General features: G+C 42.7%; 1 protein-coding gene across 2 annotated transcripts in view; it reads left to right on the top strand.

Moving 5' to 3' along the window:
* Positions 1–1,628: 1,628 nt before the first annotated feature.
* fbln1 (fibulin 1) overlaps positions 1,629–20,021 on the top strand; it is a 30,705-nt gene continuing 12,312 nt past the window's right edge. Inside the window, exons 1-15 of one of the 2 annotated variants that reach the window (XM_040132967.1) lie at positions 1,629–1,931; positions 5,541–5,643; positions 7,300–7,429; positions 10,244–10,403; positions 10,964–11,026; positions 11,119–11,205; positions 11,372–11,509; positions 11,635–11,772; positions 12,339–12,482; positions 12,589–12,714; positions 12,888–13,013; positions 14,150–14,269; positions 14,481–14,612; positions 14,743–14,866; positions 19,771–19,916. In XM_040132967.1, the coding sequence (XP_039988901.1) occupies positions 1,877–1,931; positions 5,541–5,643; positions 7,300–7,429; positions 10,244–10,403; positions 10,964–11,026; positions 11,119–11,205; positions 11,372–11,509; positions 11,635–11,772; positions 12,339–12,482; positions 12,589–12,714; positions 12,888–13,013; positions 14,150–14,269; positions 14,481–14,612; positions 14,743–14,866; positions 19,771–19,916 (1,792 nt within the window). In that variant the 5' untranslated portion in view covers positions 1,629–1,876. Of the gene's footprint in view, positions 1,932–5,540; positions 5,644–7,299; positions 7,430–10,243; positions 10,404–10,963; positions 11,027–11,118; positions 11,206–11,371; positions 11,510–11,634; positions 11,773–12,338; positions 12,483–12,588; positions 12,715–12,887; positions 13,014–14,149; positions 14,270–14,480; positions 14,613–14,742; positions 14,867–15,542; positions 16,947–19,770; positions 19,917–20,021 lie in introns of those variants that run through there. The other variant, XM_040132968.1, reaches the window with a different exon arrangement.

Raw genomic sequence — 20,021 nt, 5'->3', positions numbered from 1 at the left:
AAAAAATGGAATCCTGGATACATGTATTGGAAAAAGGCAGTCTTATTTTCTAAATAAGGAAGATAAATAGCATAGAACTCAAAGTTAAACCCCCAGCCCCATTAGCCATAGGCAGTTCTGCAATAGTGACACTGTATCATATTGTGAAATACTGGAGACAAGTGGCTATCTGGAAGTAATACAAACACTGTTCCGAGATGTATCATTTACTCTTTGTGGTAAATGCAATTTTTTGGTTAATGGGCCAAAACATGCAAAACACTCATGTCTTTGTTTAAAATATTCTTCATCTTCTTCTTTTATAGGAAGGCTGTGGTGCACTGAAGAGCACGGGGATTGAGACATAACTCATCACACACTACATTTTTTTTTTGCAGTGCAGCTACCCATTTATAACTGCCATAGACTTGTGGGCTTCCCTGTATGCCTGTGGTGTCCCAATATCAAGTCCTTGGTGATGTTTCTAGACTGGCTAGACTGGTGGTGGAGACATATGGCTCTGATTAGAAGATCATTTAACCTCTCTCTGTCGCCATGCCCAGAGTCAGTAGACTGATTGAATTTGCAGAGGGCCTTAGTTGGTACAAAATGTTTATAATGCAGTCTAGCAATTATTTCTCCGCTTTTTGCCAATTCTGGTAGACTTCTGTGTGTATGTGCGCGTGCGTGTGTGTGTGTGTGTGTGTGTGTGTGTGTGTGTGTGGCTTGTTTATACCCAGCTCCTCACAGTTCAGGATCACTTTGGCTGACAGTGAGCCCACGTCTGTGGTATTGTTACAAAAGCTTTAATTTATTAACTTTGAGGGAAAATGCCTCGTTTTCTTTGGTACAGCTGTACAGCTTAGTAACTAAGCGAAAAATAAGCTCAGTGGGAGGCACACATGGGCCAGTAATACCGCTGTCCAGATATCAGTGAGGATTAAAACATAAGGGTGGGTGCAGCAGCACAGAGCCAGGTCCCAATTTAGTCTATCTTCACCCTTACGGCGCAACTAACCCAAATGTAGCAGTGAATAACTGCAGTTATTTGCAGACACATAGTGAAAATATTTATTTTTTGATTCAGCCTGGTTCCCCCGAGATATCCAAAAGGTTTCGAGGCTTACAGTCAGCACATTCATGGACATAGCCACAATAGATTTTTAGAATACCTCAAAACCAGCTCCAGATGTTGAGTAATCAGTACAATTATTAGTCACAGAAAGGAAAAGTCTTAGCATAGAAGCATATGCAAAGCATACTGAAGCATAATAGAGCAGCACAGTGGGCTGAAGGCGTTTGCAATTCCAACTTTAGGCTATACAATAACAGTGATGGCAGCTCCCGAATTGATCAGACCCTTTGCCTTCCAATCAATATCAATCAAGTAAGTCATCTTAGAGGGATAGGCTTTTTTTTGCAGAAGCATTCCTGTCAGAACATAGTAATAAATTACCTTATAAACTCACTTCTGAGTATTAATACCTTTCCCAGTGGAAAATATATATTTTGTCGTTCTAATATACTGTAGATGAGCTCGGAATAAATGACTTTTCATTTGGAGTGACTACAGGAGAAAAAAAACCAAAACAGATTTGATTAGTGAAAAGTCGGTGTCCGTGGCCCCAGCCCGCCCCTCAGAGTGCCATAATTAGACGCTCACTCCTCCAGTCCCGCTGCAACGGCCACTCGCAACTCCATCACGTCCAACTCTCGGGACTCAAGACTTTCGCTTTCAAAGGGGGAGCTGCTGTTTCTTCACAAACCCCAACATTAAAAAAAAAAAAACAGAAAAAAAAACAAACAAAAAGCGGCATCGGAGCATCGGGGGGCTCAAGGCGCTCGGGACACCCACTTCAGATCGTTGAAGCGTTCGCTTGAAATCGCTCCTCATTCAATGGGTCCGCGTGCAGTGCTGCTCTACTCTCTGTTCGGAGTTCTCCTCGGCCAAGGTAGGTCACCTCTCTGCGGCGAAAACCGCTGCTACGTGACGGCTTTCTATCAAGGGAGGCCGAGCCGAGCGTCGGCACCGGGACGCGGTGTTGGCGTGGGCGAACAGCGTATATCAGTATATGTATATATCAGTACATACAGTAAGGCTCGAACTGGTGGGGGACAAAGGGTGCGACGCGGAGAGGTGGTGATTTTTTTTTTTTTTTTTTTTGTGTCGTGGGACTAGTTGGGACATGTGATGAGGGCACGCTCCGCAAAGCTGGGTTGCTTCCGAGTTGTTGCGGGGCTGGGTGAAAAATTCCCACGACTTCCTCGCATACACAGCCGCTGATTCAGAAGCATGGCACTTTTACGCGTTGTTCCTTTTCTGTTTACATCATTTCCCCTCGCAACTTAGGACGTAGGCGAAGCTGTAAAGTGTTCACAGTGATCCCCCTTCTAGCAGCTAGAAACGCGCGCTGCATCGTGCGTCTGACAGAATCCAGATGCCACATTTTTATGTAACGTGAAAATGTCATATCAAAAAGTAGTCCGTCCTTAACTCCTCTTCATTCATTGCGTTTTGTTTACGCCGCAGCCTAGATTAAACTCGATTTAGAAAAAGTGATGAAAGAAAGTATGGCACATCAAATGAGGAGTGTGAAAATGCCGTTCCGCATAAGTTGGAAGTAGCCCTGGTCTCTCTACTTCCTGCCCTGCAGGGCAAAGGCCAAGTACCTCGGTATGCTGTGAGGCTATGTCAGCACGACCGGGGTCTCCCCGGGACGTGCTGGTCTAGACAGACGGGTGTGATTTATACTCGGGTGCCCACAGCAGGGTCGCCAAAGCGCAGGATGAGGCACATCCAAATGCTCATGGTCCCCTGGTCACACATGGGGCAACTTTCACAGTCAGCAGGGCCACTTTCTTCTAAGCTGCCTTGGCTGTAGGGGGGGTGGTGTCACAGGTCAGCTCGGAGTCAAATCCGCTCGGCTATCGGACCAGTTACACGACCAAAGCTCCCAGAAGTACCTATGTGTGTTATATAAAGACCTGATAGGCGAAGGAATATGACATTATTATTTTGATGTTTAACGTTGACATAGATAGATAGACAGACAGACAGACAGACAGACAGATAGATAGATAGATAGATAGATAGATAGATAGATAGACAGACAGAGAGACAGATAGACAGACAGACAGATAGAAAGGAAAAACATCTACTTCTTTTTATATGACTAAGATTGACAGAAACCTCCAAATAAAAGCCTGCAGTGCAGCCTATGAAAGAGATGCACACTTCTGTTGTGAGGACTGGCCGACTACTCTGTTTGGGCGGAGCTCTGCCAGTGGGATCATTAAGTCTTGTTTACATGTGGCGTCTAGACACAGGGAAGCATTGTGCTGCTCTGCCAAGACAGAATGGCCCTCGCAACCAGCAACAACATCCAAGATGGAAATCAGCCCTCTCCACACAGACAATGCATCACAGAGACACAGAACTGTGGCAAACTGCATCTAGACCGGAGAACGGGCTGCGCCTGGTTTCCTTCTTCTGATAAAACAGCACCACACAATTTTAAGGCACTTCTGGTCTTTCAATTTAGGTTCGCAAAGCAGCAGACAGTGGTGGCGTTGGAATGACTCTGTGATGTTTAGTGGGTTAGAGTTAGTTATCAGCAGAGAGCTGCTATGGGGAGGAATCTCCAGAGCATATCACTGCGAGCAGTTAGAATATGTGACCAACTATTCCCGTCATTTAAAATGTATGTACTGTGCCCCTGGAGAGAAAGGCTCGGGGATTAGTTATTTTGTGGAGCCTGGAAAGGTGCTCCTCGGATGCCATTCCAGTTTCAGTACAAATCTGGTGTTTTGGCAAGAGGATGTCAATAACTGGTAATTACCGGTAATGGTCAGGAAAAAAAAAAAAAATGAACGACACACAGAGTTAGGAGAAATGCTCTATGAGGGTTTTTGACATTTGGTCATTAACACCTTTATATGAGGCATTAATGGCATGCAGCGCAAATTTATATTATCAGCATTTTAAAAGCAAAAAAATTTAGTTACAGTCTCATTGGAACATCGTGGTGTTACCTTGCAGATAGAGCTCTTTACCATTCACAGACAGAGAGAGAGACTCCAAGAGGGCCAACCTGGTAGGCCCATGTGAAAAGCTTTTGTAAATGCCATCTCATTTCGTCCAGCTGCTACGAGGTTTATGGGCTAGAGGATGTGCCAGACTTCCAGAGGTCAGCAGTGACTCAGCTAATATGGCTGCCTAGTAATAAATCCCCCGTCCATATTCACGCCATTCTGTCAGGTTGATCATCCTTCGTGTAGTAGCAGTCGTCACAGTGTTTTAATTCTGTGCTTTGATTTCCTGTTGCCCGACTCACTTTCTTCATAAAAAAACACCTATGCACCTATGTTGATTTTAATAACCTCTTAATCGTGATTATATCTTGTTCATTCTATGTTCTGGGCTGCAGAACTGTGTTGCAAACTATTCTGAGAAACTGAGTTTCATTACAACATTTTACATTGTGTTGTTATGAAGTTTATCAGTGCAGAAAAGTGTTTGTGATGATGACTATTCCTGCTTGTTCCTCACTTTTGATTTACTGGTCATAATAAAATTCCTCCTGCCCCTTTGGGAGAAAGCAGCAAGTCTGTAAAACTGAGGACTGCTATTCCAGACACTTGTCCTCCCTACCTAATCTAACTTACAATCTGAGGTTGCTGACTCCTGCCAGATGTGTCATGGCAGATGCTGTGTCTCAAACAGATGGATTTGTTCAGTGCATTTCACAATCACCATTCCCAATAATTTCAAACGTTCAGTCACTAACCAGCAACAACTCATATTCTATTACAGTGGATCAACATAATTTATTTCACGGTGAGTTTGTTTTCTCTTTTTTTCCTCTGGGGGGACGTATTGTTAATAATCATTTTGCGCACTGAACCTGGTTTGAGCTGAAGGCAAAAAAAAGTCCAAGGAGCTGATCTGCCAAAGCTATTTCACGTTTGGCAGATCACACAAACCACAGGCGAGTGAATGTACTTGATGTGATTGCGTCGGCTGATTGTTTACAGAGTCAAGGCATTCCACACTCTCTAATCCACATGAATAAACAGCCAGATCACCACAGAGTTGGTTGTGCTCCAGTAAAAAAGCCTCTCCTGTGTCTGCAACAACATATCCATCATTCATTGTCTTTGGCAAAAAAATGCCTACAGCCAGTTTAAATTGCCAAACAGGCAATATTCTCTTTTGTTTGGGTTAGATGTCCAAATTTGATCATCGTGTTAAACTTAATTAGCAAAAACAGTTTGTCAGTCGGCATGTTTTACCTCTGTCAAAACAAAATGTCTTAGTCAAAGAAATAAGGATTCATATTATAAGACAATGCTTATGACCATGCCATTTGATTTTGCTAGTTGGCAGCTTAAAGGGTATGAAAACTGGTCTACATGTCTCCAGCAGTCTTTATCTACACGGGGGTCCCCAAATCAGACAATGCCAGATATAAAAATGTCCTGACAGTGAATGGGATGTGCACAAATGTACCACCTTTTAACACCAACTTACTTCGTGTTCGTTTTAATGTCTGTGGGAGCAGAGCAGATCTTGATAGAGGACTGCTGTAAAGATGGACAGAGGCGTGGCAATGATAACGAGGACTGTGCATCCCTCCCTCTCATCTCCGAGTCTACCACATGCAGGTAAGTGGGAGCTACGTGCTACTTTTCTTTCACTGATGACAAATCTATACACCATAAGGCTGAGAGGGCTCTGTTAGAAGACTTGCCTGGGGCTTTTTCAGATTTACAAGTCATTAACTGCTGCGCCCTTTGTCACAATCTTACATCGTCTGTCTGCGCCACAGAAGCTCCTGCATTATTGGCCCAGAGGGATTTGGCCTGTACCATGTATGGGGGAAATGTCTGTAGGCCCTTAATATGAGATTGTTTTACCTTACTCCCATAAATCTCCAGGCACATTATTCACTTCACGTGAGAGCGGGAAACACTAATAGTGATGGGATAATAACAGGTCTGCTGGTAACCCTAGAAGGTGCCACAGGTTCAGGGCCCATAATCCAGGGAGATCTGCTGCTGTGAACACTGATGGCAAACACATTTACCATAGCCACCCTAAGTGATCCCGAATTTGTCTAAATTATAGTGTGAGGGGGAAAAGAGGAAAAGGGCAGAGGTTTGTTGGGGAGCAGGGTGTATTTTGGGGTGGAAAAGGGTGGGGGGGGTTGGGGGGGGTCAGAAGAGGGGCTGTTTCAAAACCCAGGAAATACCTTAGAGGTGAAACGCGACATAGAGGCAGGATGGAGAGAGGCAATAACAGGAAATCTGAACGATTACTTCAGACACCAAAGGAAAAAAAAGTACAGAAGAAAAGAGAGGAGAGGAGAGAAGAGAAAAGAAAAACAGGAGTGCGACTGTGCCCTTAAAAGGTTCTGCAGAGGAGGTGTGCGCCTTGACGTGGATTTGAGATCCACCGTGGTTTATGTGGAAAGAGATTTCTGGTAAGAGTTGATAAAGAGACTTGTTGGAAATGAGAGAGGAGATGTGAGGGGGTGGCGTTTTATGCTTCCTAAGCCAAACAGAAACAGTCAACCCCTCTTAACTGATTGGACTGCACCAACAGAAAGCAAATAATAGACAATACAATGAAATCTGATGTAACCAAAATATTACATAACTGATATTTTGATAATAATACTCTTGTGTGTCAGTTGCAATACTTTCTGTACCAACATGCTACTCACTTTATGCTACTTAAATCCCATCTTTAATACTTAGAAATCAGTTATTACTGATTTCTAAGGAAATAGTGGCATGATTCTGCCCTGGTGATGTCACTGAGCCCAAGAAAAGTACAAATATACTGTACTTGCAACTGTTAGTCACCCAGTTAGTGGCCGATGGACACCGCATGGTTTTCTTAAGGGAGTGGTTTGTTTTAGTGAAATCATCGTAAGAGCAATGCGTTCGAAAAGTCACAGTCCCACCGTGAGTGAGGACATGCGGAGGTGGACAAATGTTAAGCTTGGGAGTGAAATGTTGGTTTAACCCGGGTCTAAAATAACAGGGAATAAAAGGCATCAGGGAGTGCTGCTTAACCCAGTTTAAATCCTGTGATGTCAGCCTTGCAAAACACAATAAATGTCCATTGAACCCACACAGGACTTACTCATCCAGCACACCCATGCATTTTTAGTGTAACTCAGAGATCCCTATCAGGCTAGCCTCAGGCCGATTTTAATGGGCTACACTTTAAGGCAGAGTCGCACACTGGGGATTATTGATAGAGCTGAGAATAAATACACCGCCTGTGTTTTGTGCTTTCTCTCGTGCTTACAGGATAGTGCAGGAGCAGTGCTGTGTAACAGTGCTTGAGGATAACATGTGCACCACTGGCATCAACTTGGCCAAAGACCAAGGGGCCTGTGATTCTTTATTCGCCAACACCTGCGAGACCAAGACTACAAAGGTCTGTTTGTGTATGTGTATAAAATACTGTAAACAGTGACAAAAAGAGGGAATTAAATCACTGTGTGCACCAAAAATCTCCCTCTACTAAATCAATGTACAGTATATCACTTTGCTGGACAGCCAGCAAATGATTGGTGAGAGTGATGATGTATATCCTATCTGTGTGTGTGTGTGTGTGTGTGTGTGTGTGTGTGTGTGTGTGTGTGTGTGTGTGTGTGTGTGTGTGTGTGTGTGTGTGTGTGTGTGTGTGTGTGTGTGTGTGTGTGTGTGTGTGTGTGTGTACGGCATGAGTAGGATGAGGCATGTGACCCCAGGGAGGAATTGAGCTTGATGCTGTCAGATAGATTGTAAATTCTGACCCTCGAATCTTCCTCAGGCTCACGTCCGAGCACTTTTTAGCCAACCGCACCCTCTGTGTGCCCCTTTAATTTCATAACATACTGCACATCAACACATCTTGATGATAAATGCTTGGCAAAGTGTGGAAAGGAGGGGATGCAAGTTGGTGCAGTTTCTTGCGAGGATGAGGTAATTGTCAGTGGGACAGCTTGTCTTTACTTGATCATCTGTAAAGTGCTGGTAGTGACTCATACTTAAATGTCCCCAGGTAAGGTGAATAAAACAAACCATTTTAAATAGATGAAAGAGAACAGTTTCGCCCACTCAGGTTTATTTTTCTATTGCGTTACTACATTTACAGTATATAATTATATTATATATAAAGGACTACATTATGAAACAGGAAATGAAAATCAGTCTCCACTTTTAACCCTCAATGACAGCTACGAGAACGTCACAATAAATTGTAACATTATGATAAAAGATGAGAAATAATATTCCCAAGCATTAAAGAAAATATTGGGGAAATATACCTATTTGCTTTCTTGGCAAGAGTTAGATAAGAAGGTTGATACACACCCTCATGTCTGTGCGATACCTGTGGAGCTACAACCGGGAGATGGTTGGCTTAGCTTAGCATTACAACTGGAAGTCGAGGGAAACAATTAGCCAGGGTCTGTCCCAAGGTAAATGAAAAAAAAAAAAAAAAATCTTCCTTTGATAAATGGTTTTACAGGGGATGTCTCCGCCGTTTGCCAAGAAATAATCGTGCAACTAACCTCCCTTAAAACAACAACCTGTGAACAAACAAGATATAGGCTAGCGTGTTAATTACTGCACTTTAGGGATGCTAGTATCCTGTTTCTAGTCTTTATGCTAAGGTAAGTTGTCTGTCTCCTGGCTCCAGCTTGATATGAAAAGCACAGACATGAGTGTGGTATCAGCCTGCTAACCTAACTCTCATCTGGAACGTGAATAAGCATATTTCCCAAAGTATCAAACCCTTTCTTTAACAATGAATTCGGGTCAATGTATGTTGTAATGCAGATTTTAATAGCTAAATTTTTAGCCACTTGGGGGCAGTGAAAACAAGCTGAAAAAGCCTACTATCATCTTTTGATATGGCTAACTTGTTAGCAGACATTTCCTTATTTACACATCCAGCTCAGACAGAGCGGCATTAGCATTCAACGGGGTCATACGGTCAAATGTAAGAATGTAAGTATTATTTACACTTCTTTTAGTCGTTTCCACTTAATTCTGCGGGAAATATTTGGCTAAAGAGTTCACAAGCTAGTTGCTAACTTTTGCCTGTCTGCAGTTTGTTGCCGAGCAGGTAGTGTAAAGAAGGTTATTGGAGCTTTTTCACTGAAAACGGCTGCCTGCTGCGGCAGAAAAGAGCGTTGACTGTGAACAAAAACAGCAAAGTTGTGGGACGGAAACCCAAAACAATGACCTGAAAGAGGCTATAAAGCTCTGTAGAGCTGAGGTTGATGACACATTTTTGTGCATTTCATCTAGTTTTCTGAGATTGAGAAGTAATATAACATCATCTGACCTGTCCTGATTTAGTTAACTTTGCTGATGTGATGCTTTAAGCAGATTAAAACCATCAATAATTACATTGAGGATATAATAGCTTTGTGTCCGTGGGCACATTTTTTGTTTGCAGACTTTTGAACATGCCAAGCCCTAGATTTTATCCAGCTACTACTGTTTACTCTGTCCTGAAAAGTTTTCTGAAAACCTAAAAGTTATGTAGGACAGTGCCGAGGCCACATTGGCATGTACCCACACATAACATAAACACACACACACACACACACACACACACACACACACACACACACACACACACACACACACACACACACACACACAAACACACACAAACACACACGCACTCACAGATCAGCAGTTAACAGCTACTGGTATACAATTTGTAAGAGCCGCAGTCTTTGCGAGACTCTTAACCAGTGATTTCGAAACTTGGCATGTGTTCAGTCTCACAATCACTACCATTGCTACACACGTACGCCACAGACTGTCAAATTTCAGGCTTATACCCTCATTGCCTGTACTGGAAAACAAACACACCCATCCTTCACACTCTGCACCTCTCATCCCCATCCCCGACTGACATTACCAGGCTGCTATATTGATTGATTGAGCATGCTTCAGCCGGAGGGGATGATGATCATCTCATTACTGTCTGGTTGTCCGCCTTTCTTCTTGGATGTCTGTCTGTCACCGCGTCCTCATTTGTCAGCCTAAAAGTCTGTCTCGTCTACCTATAGTATTTCACCAACCACCTTATCAAACAATCTTCTTTTCTTTGTCTGCATTTTTGGTTTCACTTCTCCTGGTACATAAATTCCTCACAAGGAGTTCTTCCTCTCTGTTCGTTGTAAATCTTTAAGATTTATCTGACTATGCTCCCTTACTATCTAACACGTTGTGTTGTTCTCTGTAGATGTGCTGTGACTGTTGTCTCCTGGGGAAGGCGGCCCAGGAGCAGGGCCTACCCTGTGATCACAGCCTCACTGTGGGCTACCAGTGCGGCCTAGTGTCCCGTGCCTGCTGCGTGGATGGAGCCCCAGATAACCAGACGGCACCCGCAGGACAAACTGAGTGTGGGTGTAGAATAAACAATCATGCAGTAGGCGATTCTTTTCTCACGTTTGTTTGTATCAAAGCAGTGAACTTTACAGTAAGGGTAATAAAACAGAATACAATAGAAAAACCACATAAAATTTCCCAAAATACTGGAGGATGAACATGAGAAATAAGAAAAATTAGGTGGAGAAATCAGAGCACCACTGGTGTTGTCAAACATAAGCCCACGCTGCCCCCTGGTGGATGCATGTGGTCATTGCCCTTAGCTTTTACGGGAGGTCGAGAGTGATTGTTCGCTTGACAAACAAACAAATAAATTGCTATTTGAATAGGAAATATTTTGTTTAATTTAAACTCATTTAAGATTTTAGGTAAGATTTTTGTTGGTGTGATCTAATTCAATAATTAGCATCTTGACACGAAAATCTTGGCCCTGCAACTGGTTGACATTATAGGGTAAGCAATTTATTGACTGTTAAAAATAAATAGACAGATTATTGATTTTGATTTTAAGACATGATGTGTAAGGTGCTATGTGAGCGTATGAATAAGGGTGCTTATTTTTTTTCTCACACAGTACCAAACAAGGATGCAACCAATGAAAATGGAGATAATTCAGTATTAAGTGATCAGTGTGAAGGTATAGTATAATAAGCCAATAAATAAGCCTTTACACTTACCTGATATAACCTTGTTAATGCAGTTATTAGCATGTTTGTGTTGGTTTTTCAGGCAAATGTGTTCATCGCTGTGTCAGCAATGACACTTGTGCCTGTTTCAAAGGCTACAAACTCAAACCAGATGGAAAGAACTGTGAGGGTAAGTGGCCTTCTGACTCTTCTCCATCTTCCAATTCGAAGGTTAATAATTTAACATCAAAGTAATCTTTATGGAATGTACAGTATTTGGCCGAATTTGATACAACAAGGGCCCTGCTGGGAAGAATGAAGATGTGAAGCTCCATTCCTCTCCTCTCCTCTCCCAGATATCAACGAGTGTTTGCTGGGAGCCAGCAACTGTCGGAGAGGAGAGCGTTGTATCAACACCGTGGGCTCGTTTCGTTGCCAGAGGGAGGTCAGCTGCGGGACTGGCTATGAACTCACTGACAACAACAATTGCAAAGGTCAGTTAAATTGACCGGTCTTGTGGAGAGACACTATAAGCGCAGATAATGTATACTTGAGTCATGTTTTTGCCAGTTTTCACAGTGTGTTCAATAGCAATTCTACTGTGTTTTTTTTCATCCAGATATTGATGAGTGTGATACTGGTATCCATAACTGTGGCCCAGAGTTTGAGTGCCAAAACACCCAGGGGTCATTCCGTTGTGTTCCTAGGGTCAAGTGCGGGGCTGGCTTTATCCAGGATGCCCTGGGCCACTGCATTGGTAAGCAACTGCACCATAACAAATTACAATATAGAAGTGTCCCATCCAGAGCTTTGCTTTACCACTCAGATAGCCATTTCATGGCAGTTTTTTGAAAATGTTTTGGGTGTACATATATATAAGCTCATTTTAAGTGATGGCAGGTGGCCAGTTCTTTTGGCTGTTGGTACACCCGTTTTTTTGGTTCAGAGCCACATATCTAGAAGACTACTCTTCATACATCAATTTTGAATTTTTTAAAAATGATTTCAGTGAACTCCTGACCTTTTTATCCACCAGCATCCCCACCATCAGCTCTAAGCAAATCCAGATGAAGAGTACATGCCCTCCAGGAAATTAACCCTTTATAAGCCTTTAATTTACACCTACAGTCCTTGCCGCATGATTGGTTTTGCATGCTCACTAACAGTACATTTAATTTTGCTGCATGTTGGGAGAGATGGCTTAATTTAGATCAAAATAATTCTTTGTGGAGTCTAGCTCAGCATACATGAAATGACACTGGGTAAGATGAATCAGAGCAGTTTTTCATTGTTTAACAACGCCATCTGCATCTGTGTTTTCAGATATCAATGAATGTGTTAGCCAGGTGGGTCCGTGCCAAAGAGGGCAGGTCTGTATCAACACAGTTGGCTCCTACATCTGCCAGCGGAACTCTGTTAACTGTGGTCGAGGATACCACCTTAACGAAGAGGGCACACGCTGTGTAGGTACGGCTGGACAACTCGCCTTTCCTAGATACAAAGCATCCTACTAACCTACCTGAGGTGCATACCGTGGTGTTCTCTGTTGCTTACTGTGCATTCCTGTCCACAGATATTGATGAGTGCAGAGGCCCTGAAAAGGTCTGTGCAGGTCATGGTTGTGTCAACCTGGTGGGCTCCTACCGCTGTGAGTGTGACACTGGCTACATCTTCAACAGCATCAGCCGGGTTTGTGAAGGTAAGGAATTAATAGATCTTGCCTGATGTTCTTACACAGTGTAAGTAGCTAAATCTAAGTCTGCATGTAAATAAAACATTGTCTACTAATATTGTGCTACTGGTCAAAATGTTCAGAGAATTTTGTCATAATTTCATCATCTTACAGTGGCATGTTTTCACTTTGTGTTTTAGATATTAATGAATGCAGGCACTACCCTGGCCGCCTGTGTGCTCATAAGTGCGAGAACAGTCTGGGATCTTACAAGTGTAGCTGCACATCAGGGTTCAAGCTCGCTGCTGATGGCAGGAATTGTGATGGTAAGTCATATCCAAATTGGGAGAATTGCAATTACCATATGTGCTGTGTATGCTGTAGGCTATACCTTGCATATACTCTCATTAACTGGAACCATAGAAACCCCTATTCAATCTTGCGATGGACCTTTTGGCTGTGAGAACAGTTGACGCATCTTTCTGCTACCTGCTGTGGCAAAAAGGTTTTACTACTCTGTGAGTAATAAAACAAAGGCTTGGAATTATTTTCTTCTTTTTAAAGTTATTTTTTTTTATTATGATAAGGACAGTGAAGACAGGCAGGAAATGGAAGGAGAGAAGGGGAATGATATGCAGCAAATGGTCCAGCTGGCTGGGTCCAGCTGAGTCCCTGGAGTCAAACCAGTTTCTCGCTTTTCAGGGCATTCACGCCTTTGAGGTATACACCATAACCACCTGTCTATCAGGTCGCCCAAGGACGGGACTTATTTTCATTATGATTTTCACAGTCCCCCTTTATCAAAATGGAGGCAGGCATTCATTGTCCGACTCTAAAAATACTGTTTATTTAGATGTGTTAATGGACACAGTGTGCTCTAAATCAGGCAAGGGTGGGTCAGCCTTTAAGGCTGGTGGTTTCATTCTTGGCTCCTGTGTGTGTGTGTGTGTGTGTGTGTGTGTGTGTGTGTGTATGTGGGAAAATAAAAAAAAGGTTGGCTTTAGACAACATTGTTTTTTAGTTTATAGATGGAGTTCACTATAATGGTATGCATGGTACAGTGTTGATGGTTCTTAGCCAGCTTTGGCTGTTACCTACAGGAGAGAAGAACATATTGTGTGTTCTGCAAATTATATCCCACAATTGTATTGTGATGTTACTCATCCTACTACAGCCTGGAGTTTAGTTTTAATGGCACTGAGACACTGAACACCTTTGAGATTGTCACCCTTGTAAAAAACCCACCCTCATCTACCCCAAATTGTGCGTTTTAGTCTATTCAGTTTGAGCCCATTCTCAGTAACCGGTTCACATTGAAACCAAGCACTTAACAAGCATGCAACAGTTTACTTTTTACATATTTATATGGACAGGGGAGAATCCACTTCTCTGAAAGAATATGGAGGTGTAGTTGTTTGTAGAATAGAGTTCATAATGTTCTATTGCAATCTTTTCTCTGCAGATCTGAATGAATGTGAGACCAACCCATGCAGTCAAGAGTGTGCCAACGTGTATGGCTCCTACCAGTGTTACTGTCGGCGGGGATACCAGCTCAGTGACATCGATGGCATGACTTGTGAAGGTAAAATGGAACCGTTCTAACAGGTACTTAGATGAATTATATCTTGGACGTACAGCAGATTCCTATGTGATTAGTGCTAGGTTTTGTGCTATCTTCCACTATGTGTTGATATGCACACTGCAATAACGTGTAAGCATACAGCTGCAGGATTTATAATCACCACACATTTTTCTCTGGGTTGACTTGTTATTTGTCTGTGTGACCTTTCTAGATATAGATGAGTGTGCCCTGCCTACTGGAGGTCATATTTGCTCCTATCGCTGTCACAACACGCCTGGCAGCTTCCACTGTTCCTGTCCTGTCACTGGCTATACTTTGGCACTCAATGGGCGCAGCTGCCAGGGTAAGCTGTCTTTACTGTATTGCTAGACGTAACGAATGTGGTCTTATGTCAATTTTAGTAGTAGTTTTTAAGTTATTTTTGTGAATGTCTCGAAAACACATTTTTCCACTTTTTGTCTTTTCGCTCCCAGATATTGATGAATGTGTGACGGGAACACACACATGCAAAGAGAATCAGAGCTGCTTTAACGTTCAGGGAGGATTCAGATGCCTGTCCTTCGAGTGTCCCAACAACTACCGGCGTGCTGGAGAAGCGTGAGTATCTGAATTGTGTCTCTGTTGCAGACACTTTGCTGAACAGGACACACATTCATGAACAGACACAACTTTGAATGTATCGTCTGTGCTGAGAATTAATGCGGAGGATTCGTGAGAATGAGAATTAATGGACAGACATAAATAATACAAACATCAACAGCAAACCTCACACACATAAACACTCATGGAGCGAGGTCTATGTTCCTCACAGTCAAGTCTGAATGGTCATCATAGTAATAGATCTGAGTACAGGTACAACAATTAAAACAATATCAGGCGTTTTCAACTAACCGTTCATATGTATGGATCAAGGCTCTGCATGTCCAGTATGCTCAATGCTGGAATGACTTCAGAAAATATTTGGCTGTAGCATGTTCTGTTGTTTTAGAATAATGCATATGGATACTTTTCAGCCTCAATTTTGGCACAGATTCAGTAGAGGCTGTGTATGCCCGCCCTTGTTTTGGAGGTGCCAATTGCAGAACTTCTTGCATGATCCCACAGAGGGCACCATGACTGGCCTGTCAAGCGCTAGGCTGCTGAGACTGATGTTCCTTTCACTGCATGCCATGCACGGCAAATGAAATTTACACCTGGTCTCTCTTTCTCTCTGTGCCTGTTTTGTTCTGTCTTGTCTTGTCCTGCCCTGTCCCCCATCTTTCTCTTTTTGCAGTCGATGTGAACGCTTGCTTTGCAATGAGTCTGTCGAGTGCCTGGCCATGCCCCTGAGAATAACCTACTACCACCTCACCTTCCCCACCAACATTCCCGTCTTCACCAACATCTTCCGCATGGGCCCCTCCCACACCGTGCCTGGCGATGACATCCAGATTGCTATCACTGCTGGCAACGAGGACGGTTTCTTCAAGACGGAACAGATGCCCACAGGTGGCGTGATGTCAGTGGCAAAACTCATCAACAAGCCGCAGGACTTTGATCTGTCTCTGGAGCTAAGGCTGCGTCGCTACGGCACGATCAGCACATACCTGGCTAAAGTGCTGGTGTTTGTTACCCAGGAGGAGCCCAGAGTACCTTATAATCCCCTAATAGAATAAACACAAGTTTTATGTAAGTTTATATGAGTTACTACACTCTAAAAAAGGATGTGTCATTTTAAATGAATTATCTCGTGGAGAAAACACAAATTTATCCTCAACACTAAATGCATGCAATGTGAACATACAGTGTGTTGATAGCATAGCACGGTGATGCAGTCTAGGCTATGTTGTAACACATAAATGGTTGCAGAACATACTGCATAGAGATATATGCAGTTAAATATAATATTGTTTGGAAATACAATTATTCGCCTTCTTGCCAAGAGACAGACGAAAAGACTGACACCGCTGTCATGTCTGTACAATAACTAAGATGCTACCACCAGCAGTTGGCTAACTTAGCTTAGCATCAAGACCGGAAACAACTAGCATAGCTCTGTCCAAAGGAAACAAAATCTGCCTATCGGCACCTCTAAAGCTCACTGATCTGTTTTTTGGGGGATTATATGTAGGACTTTTTCTTGGCTGGGCACAGTGACATTCTGTACCTCTTAAACAAATTTTACATTTTTGAAACAACTACAAACCAACGGACAAAGAGGCTTCCCCCATTTTTCTGATCAATTATCAAGCCCGGTTTTCTCAACGTCACTTTAAGAAAAATAACTTAAAATGGAAATGACTCTGTCCCACACTAAACGTATGTTAAAAATGGCACATCATTTTTTAAGAGTGGATATGAAAAAAAAAAACAATTAACATCCAAAAATCAGAAGGAAGCGCAGTTTTTAGTTTTTTAGCATTTTACATAATTAACTTTTTGACACTAGAATTGACGATCATTATTCAGCAGTATAAATTAAGCCCAATTGAATGTATCTTCTTGGAGGTAAGGCATTGTGATAGCCGCTAGGTGGCGTTCTAGGTCAGGGTAACTTTTATAATGGTAACGACCCAAGTCTTCCTACAACTAAGTGTAATTTGATGGCGGTTGCATGATAAAGTCTGACGTTTTGCAGTATTTTATGGTTTATGTGTTGGATGAACAGTTTTCTATTAAAATTGAAATAGAAATAACACATGTTCAAGTCAAATCCAGTTCTTGATAATGGTACATTGTGGGATTTAATCAAATACAGCAAAGAGAGCAGCTGGAATGTGAGGCCACATCACAGATGGAGGCATGAAGACTTCCTCAAATAGTTTCATGTTACTATTATTCCAACAGCTTCGGTGAAGAGGAAATCCAACATGCAAATATCTAATAATGCATATGTATTTAAAGTTAAAGGTGTAGTCTGTGATCTGATGGAAAAAAAGGGTCATCTGACAGCAAAAATCTATACACAAGGTCTTTTAATACATATATTAACAGTAGACAACAACTGAATTTATTAATGTTCTTAGTTATTATTAGCTATTAATGTTTCCTGATGATTTAAAAGATTTCCTGCATCAGTAATGTTCGTAAACACAGAAGCAAGCCAGACTTATATTTTAAATTGGCTAAGAAACAAAAAACTCAAATTTTTCATCTATGAGTCACTCTTCAGTTATGTACTGGATGTGCATATACTTCAAATTTCACTATTTATTAAGTCCATAAAGTAATTCCACACCTCCAGATTCTAGTCACAAGCCAGATTGGACCTCTCAATGCACTGATACCACTTCCCAAACGTCAGTCGGTTTGCACCGCAAATACATCTTTCTTTGTCAGTTATTTTTTATGTATATCTCTTTAGCTCCCATTACGTTTAGGGCTTAATGTGAAATGCACAGATTTCCACTGCATACTGCGGGTGTACACCCCAAAGCAGGCAGATAGTCCAAATGAAGGCTGAGTAAGTGACACGCGATGGGATGCAGTGGCAAAGGAGAGGGAAATGTGCACCAGCAGGAGAGAGTATAAATAGTCTGACATGCTGTGAGGCTGCTGCCTGAGGGCTGCGGCTTATAATAACTGTAAATTCAGATGTCCTAGGTTCCTCCTGTCCTGAGCTGTCAGGCCAGTAAGGATGCACTTGGTCCCTGGTGGGGATATCCTTAAAATAAGAACATAGTGGCGTGCAGGAGGTTTTTTCCTCCCCTTTGACATTGAGTTATGGGGCTCTGGGCTCTGGCCGGTGGGCTGAACAATTTGTGGTACAGCAACATCAGCGTGCACAGAATGAATGATGCCCTGCAGTGTTTGTGTTGGGGCGTTATCAATGTGCCGACTATAAATAATAATTACCAAAAAAATAAAAGGCCCTACGCTTGACCAGAGGACTTTCATCCAAAAAGTCTGTTTTTCTTTCTGGTCTGAAAGTATTGGGGTTTTTCTCCTGGGCTGGGACACGTGAGGCACGGGGAGATGAAGAAGACGTGCATATGTGCATGCACACACGCACACACACACACATGCACATGTACACAAGCATGTTTGCATGCACAAAGGCACGCATGCACAAATGAACATAAACACACACATAAAGGCATTTTTGATGCAGATATATGCATGCGTTAATACATACATGGAGCTGTAATTAGCTCCACTTGCTGCCCCTGCTTTGAAGTGCCCGTCTGTGTGTAAAGGGGCAGTTCACCCTGGGTCATTATCGTCTCGTAAATTTACTCTCTACCCCGACAGAGCTTTCACCTCATCCTCTAGAGCCCCACTCGGGTCTTTCTGCAGCTCAGGCCGTGGTATTATAAACTAGGAGAACATTTTGTGGGTTTGGCCTGGGCCAAAGCAAAACTTGGACCCACCCGCTAATTGCTAATTACAAGCCCCTACCCAGTGGTGGCTTGACTTTTTGTCAGGGGCTTCTCTCCTCGCTCTCCATGAAAGGAGCCCTGCAACCCAAGCCAGGCCTGGGCTTTGAGTTGCAGCCTATAGGTCCCCTGAGGAGCGCCAGAGATCCACGGCCCATGACTCACAGTGTGGCTACACTGTATGGCTGCCATGCACATTAACTGGACTTATACATGGCAACCTGGCTGTTTTCATAGCCCAATATAATCATGCACTGACTTGTCTCCTTTGTAAAGACCAAACTTGAATTTAAAATCCTGGATTTCAAAGTCAAGGCTCATATTTTGTTTCAAAAGTTCTCTCATGAGCACAAGTTCATCATCATTTCAAAGACAAACTCTTGATTTATGAGGTTGTTAATGCCTTACAAACCTCTCTCAAGGTCTTATGCAGCAGACAGGTAGTGAATAGTAATACTTCAGGTGGCGTTAGCTTTAGGAGCCAGCAGAGGCCCTCCATTCCCTCCAACCTGTCACTGATTAGTCTGTGGAATAAACAAAGCCCTAAATAATAGGATGAGAGCTGCCCTGGGGAGAGGTTGGGGAGTTGTCTAGTCATGTTGCTCACAATTTAGGAGTCTTTTAGAACACTCCCTTGCCCCATAAATCCTCCTCAAGAGATTATCTGATGTGAAGCTGGGGATGCTCAGCAAATCCAAATATTTTCCTGAGCAGGTTGTGGATCACTCCGTGTGAGTGCAGTAATTCATTTCCCACACAGCTTGAAATAGTGCATCAGAAAAGCATCAATGGCAGCGCGAGTCTCCACATGCTACAAAGTTTGGCCTCAGCATGAGCTTTGGCCATTGTTGGTTTATTATTCTTCCAAACCACATAGAGTTTGATTGTTTTTGATGTTGACTGCTATATCCAGTATCCTTTCTGTCTTGTTCAGATATTGTTTGTGTAGCGGCAATTGGAGTTGTCCCACTGAGTTCTTGATTACGCAGTGGGCTGCTCCCAAGGATGCTCTGTTATTGTGAGCTTTAGAAACCAATCGCGGTTGACTCTGAAGTCTTTATATAGACATTACCTAAAGGTCAGAGGCCATGTGTGTATTTGTGTTTTCTTTTTGTTTTGGGTGTGTATGTTTGTTCTCTCCTTTAGAGTGGCGAGGCTTGAACGCTCTGACACCATTCGCTGTATAAAGTCCTGTCAGGCCAGTGACGTCGCCTGTGTTCTGGACCCCACGCACTCAGTGTCTCACACCTTCATCTCCTTGGCCACATTCAGAGAGTTCACAAATCCAGAGGGTACGTACAGGTCATTTTTTTTTAAATAGTGATATGAAAATTTTAGTAGTGACACGAAAATTTTGGAATATTCCATATGGGCAAGCATGCAGCAAAAGTGCAGAA

This window comes from Xiphias gladius, chromosome 8 (assembly GCF_016859285.1).
Source record: "Xiphias gladius isolate SHS-SW01 ecotype Sanya breed wild chromosome 8, ASM1685928v1, whole genome shotgun sequence".
In the NCBI taxonomy this organism is placed as follows: Eukaryota; Metazoa; Chordata; class Actinopteri; order Istiophoriformes; family Xiphiidae; genus Xiphias; species Xiphias gladius.
Note: the sequence above shows the minus strand (reverse complement) of the source record. Positions and strands in the feature narration are given on the sequence as shown.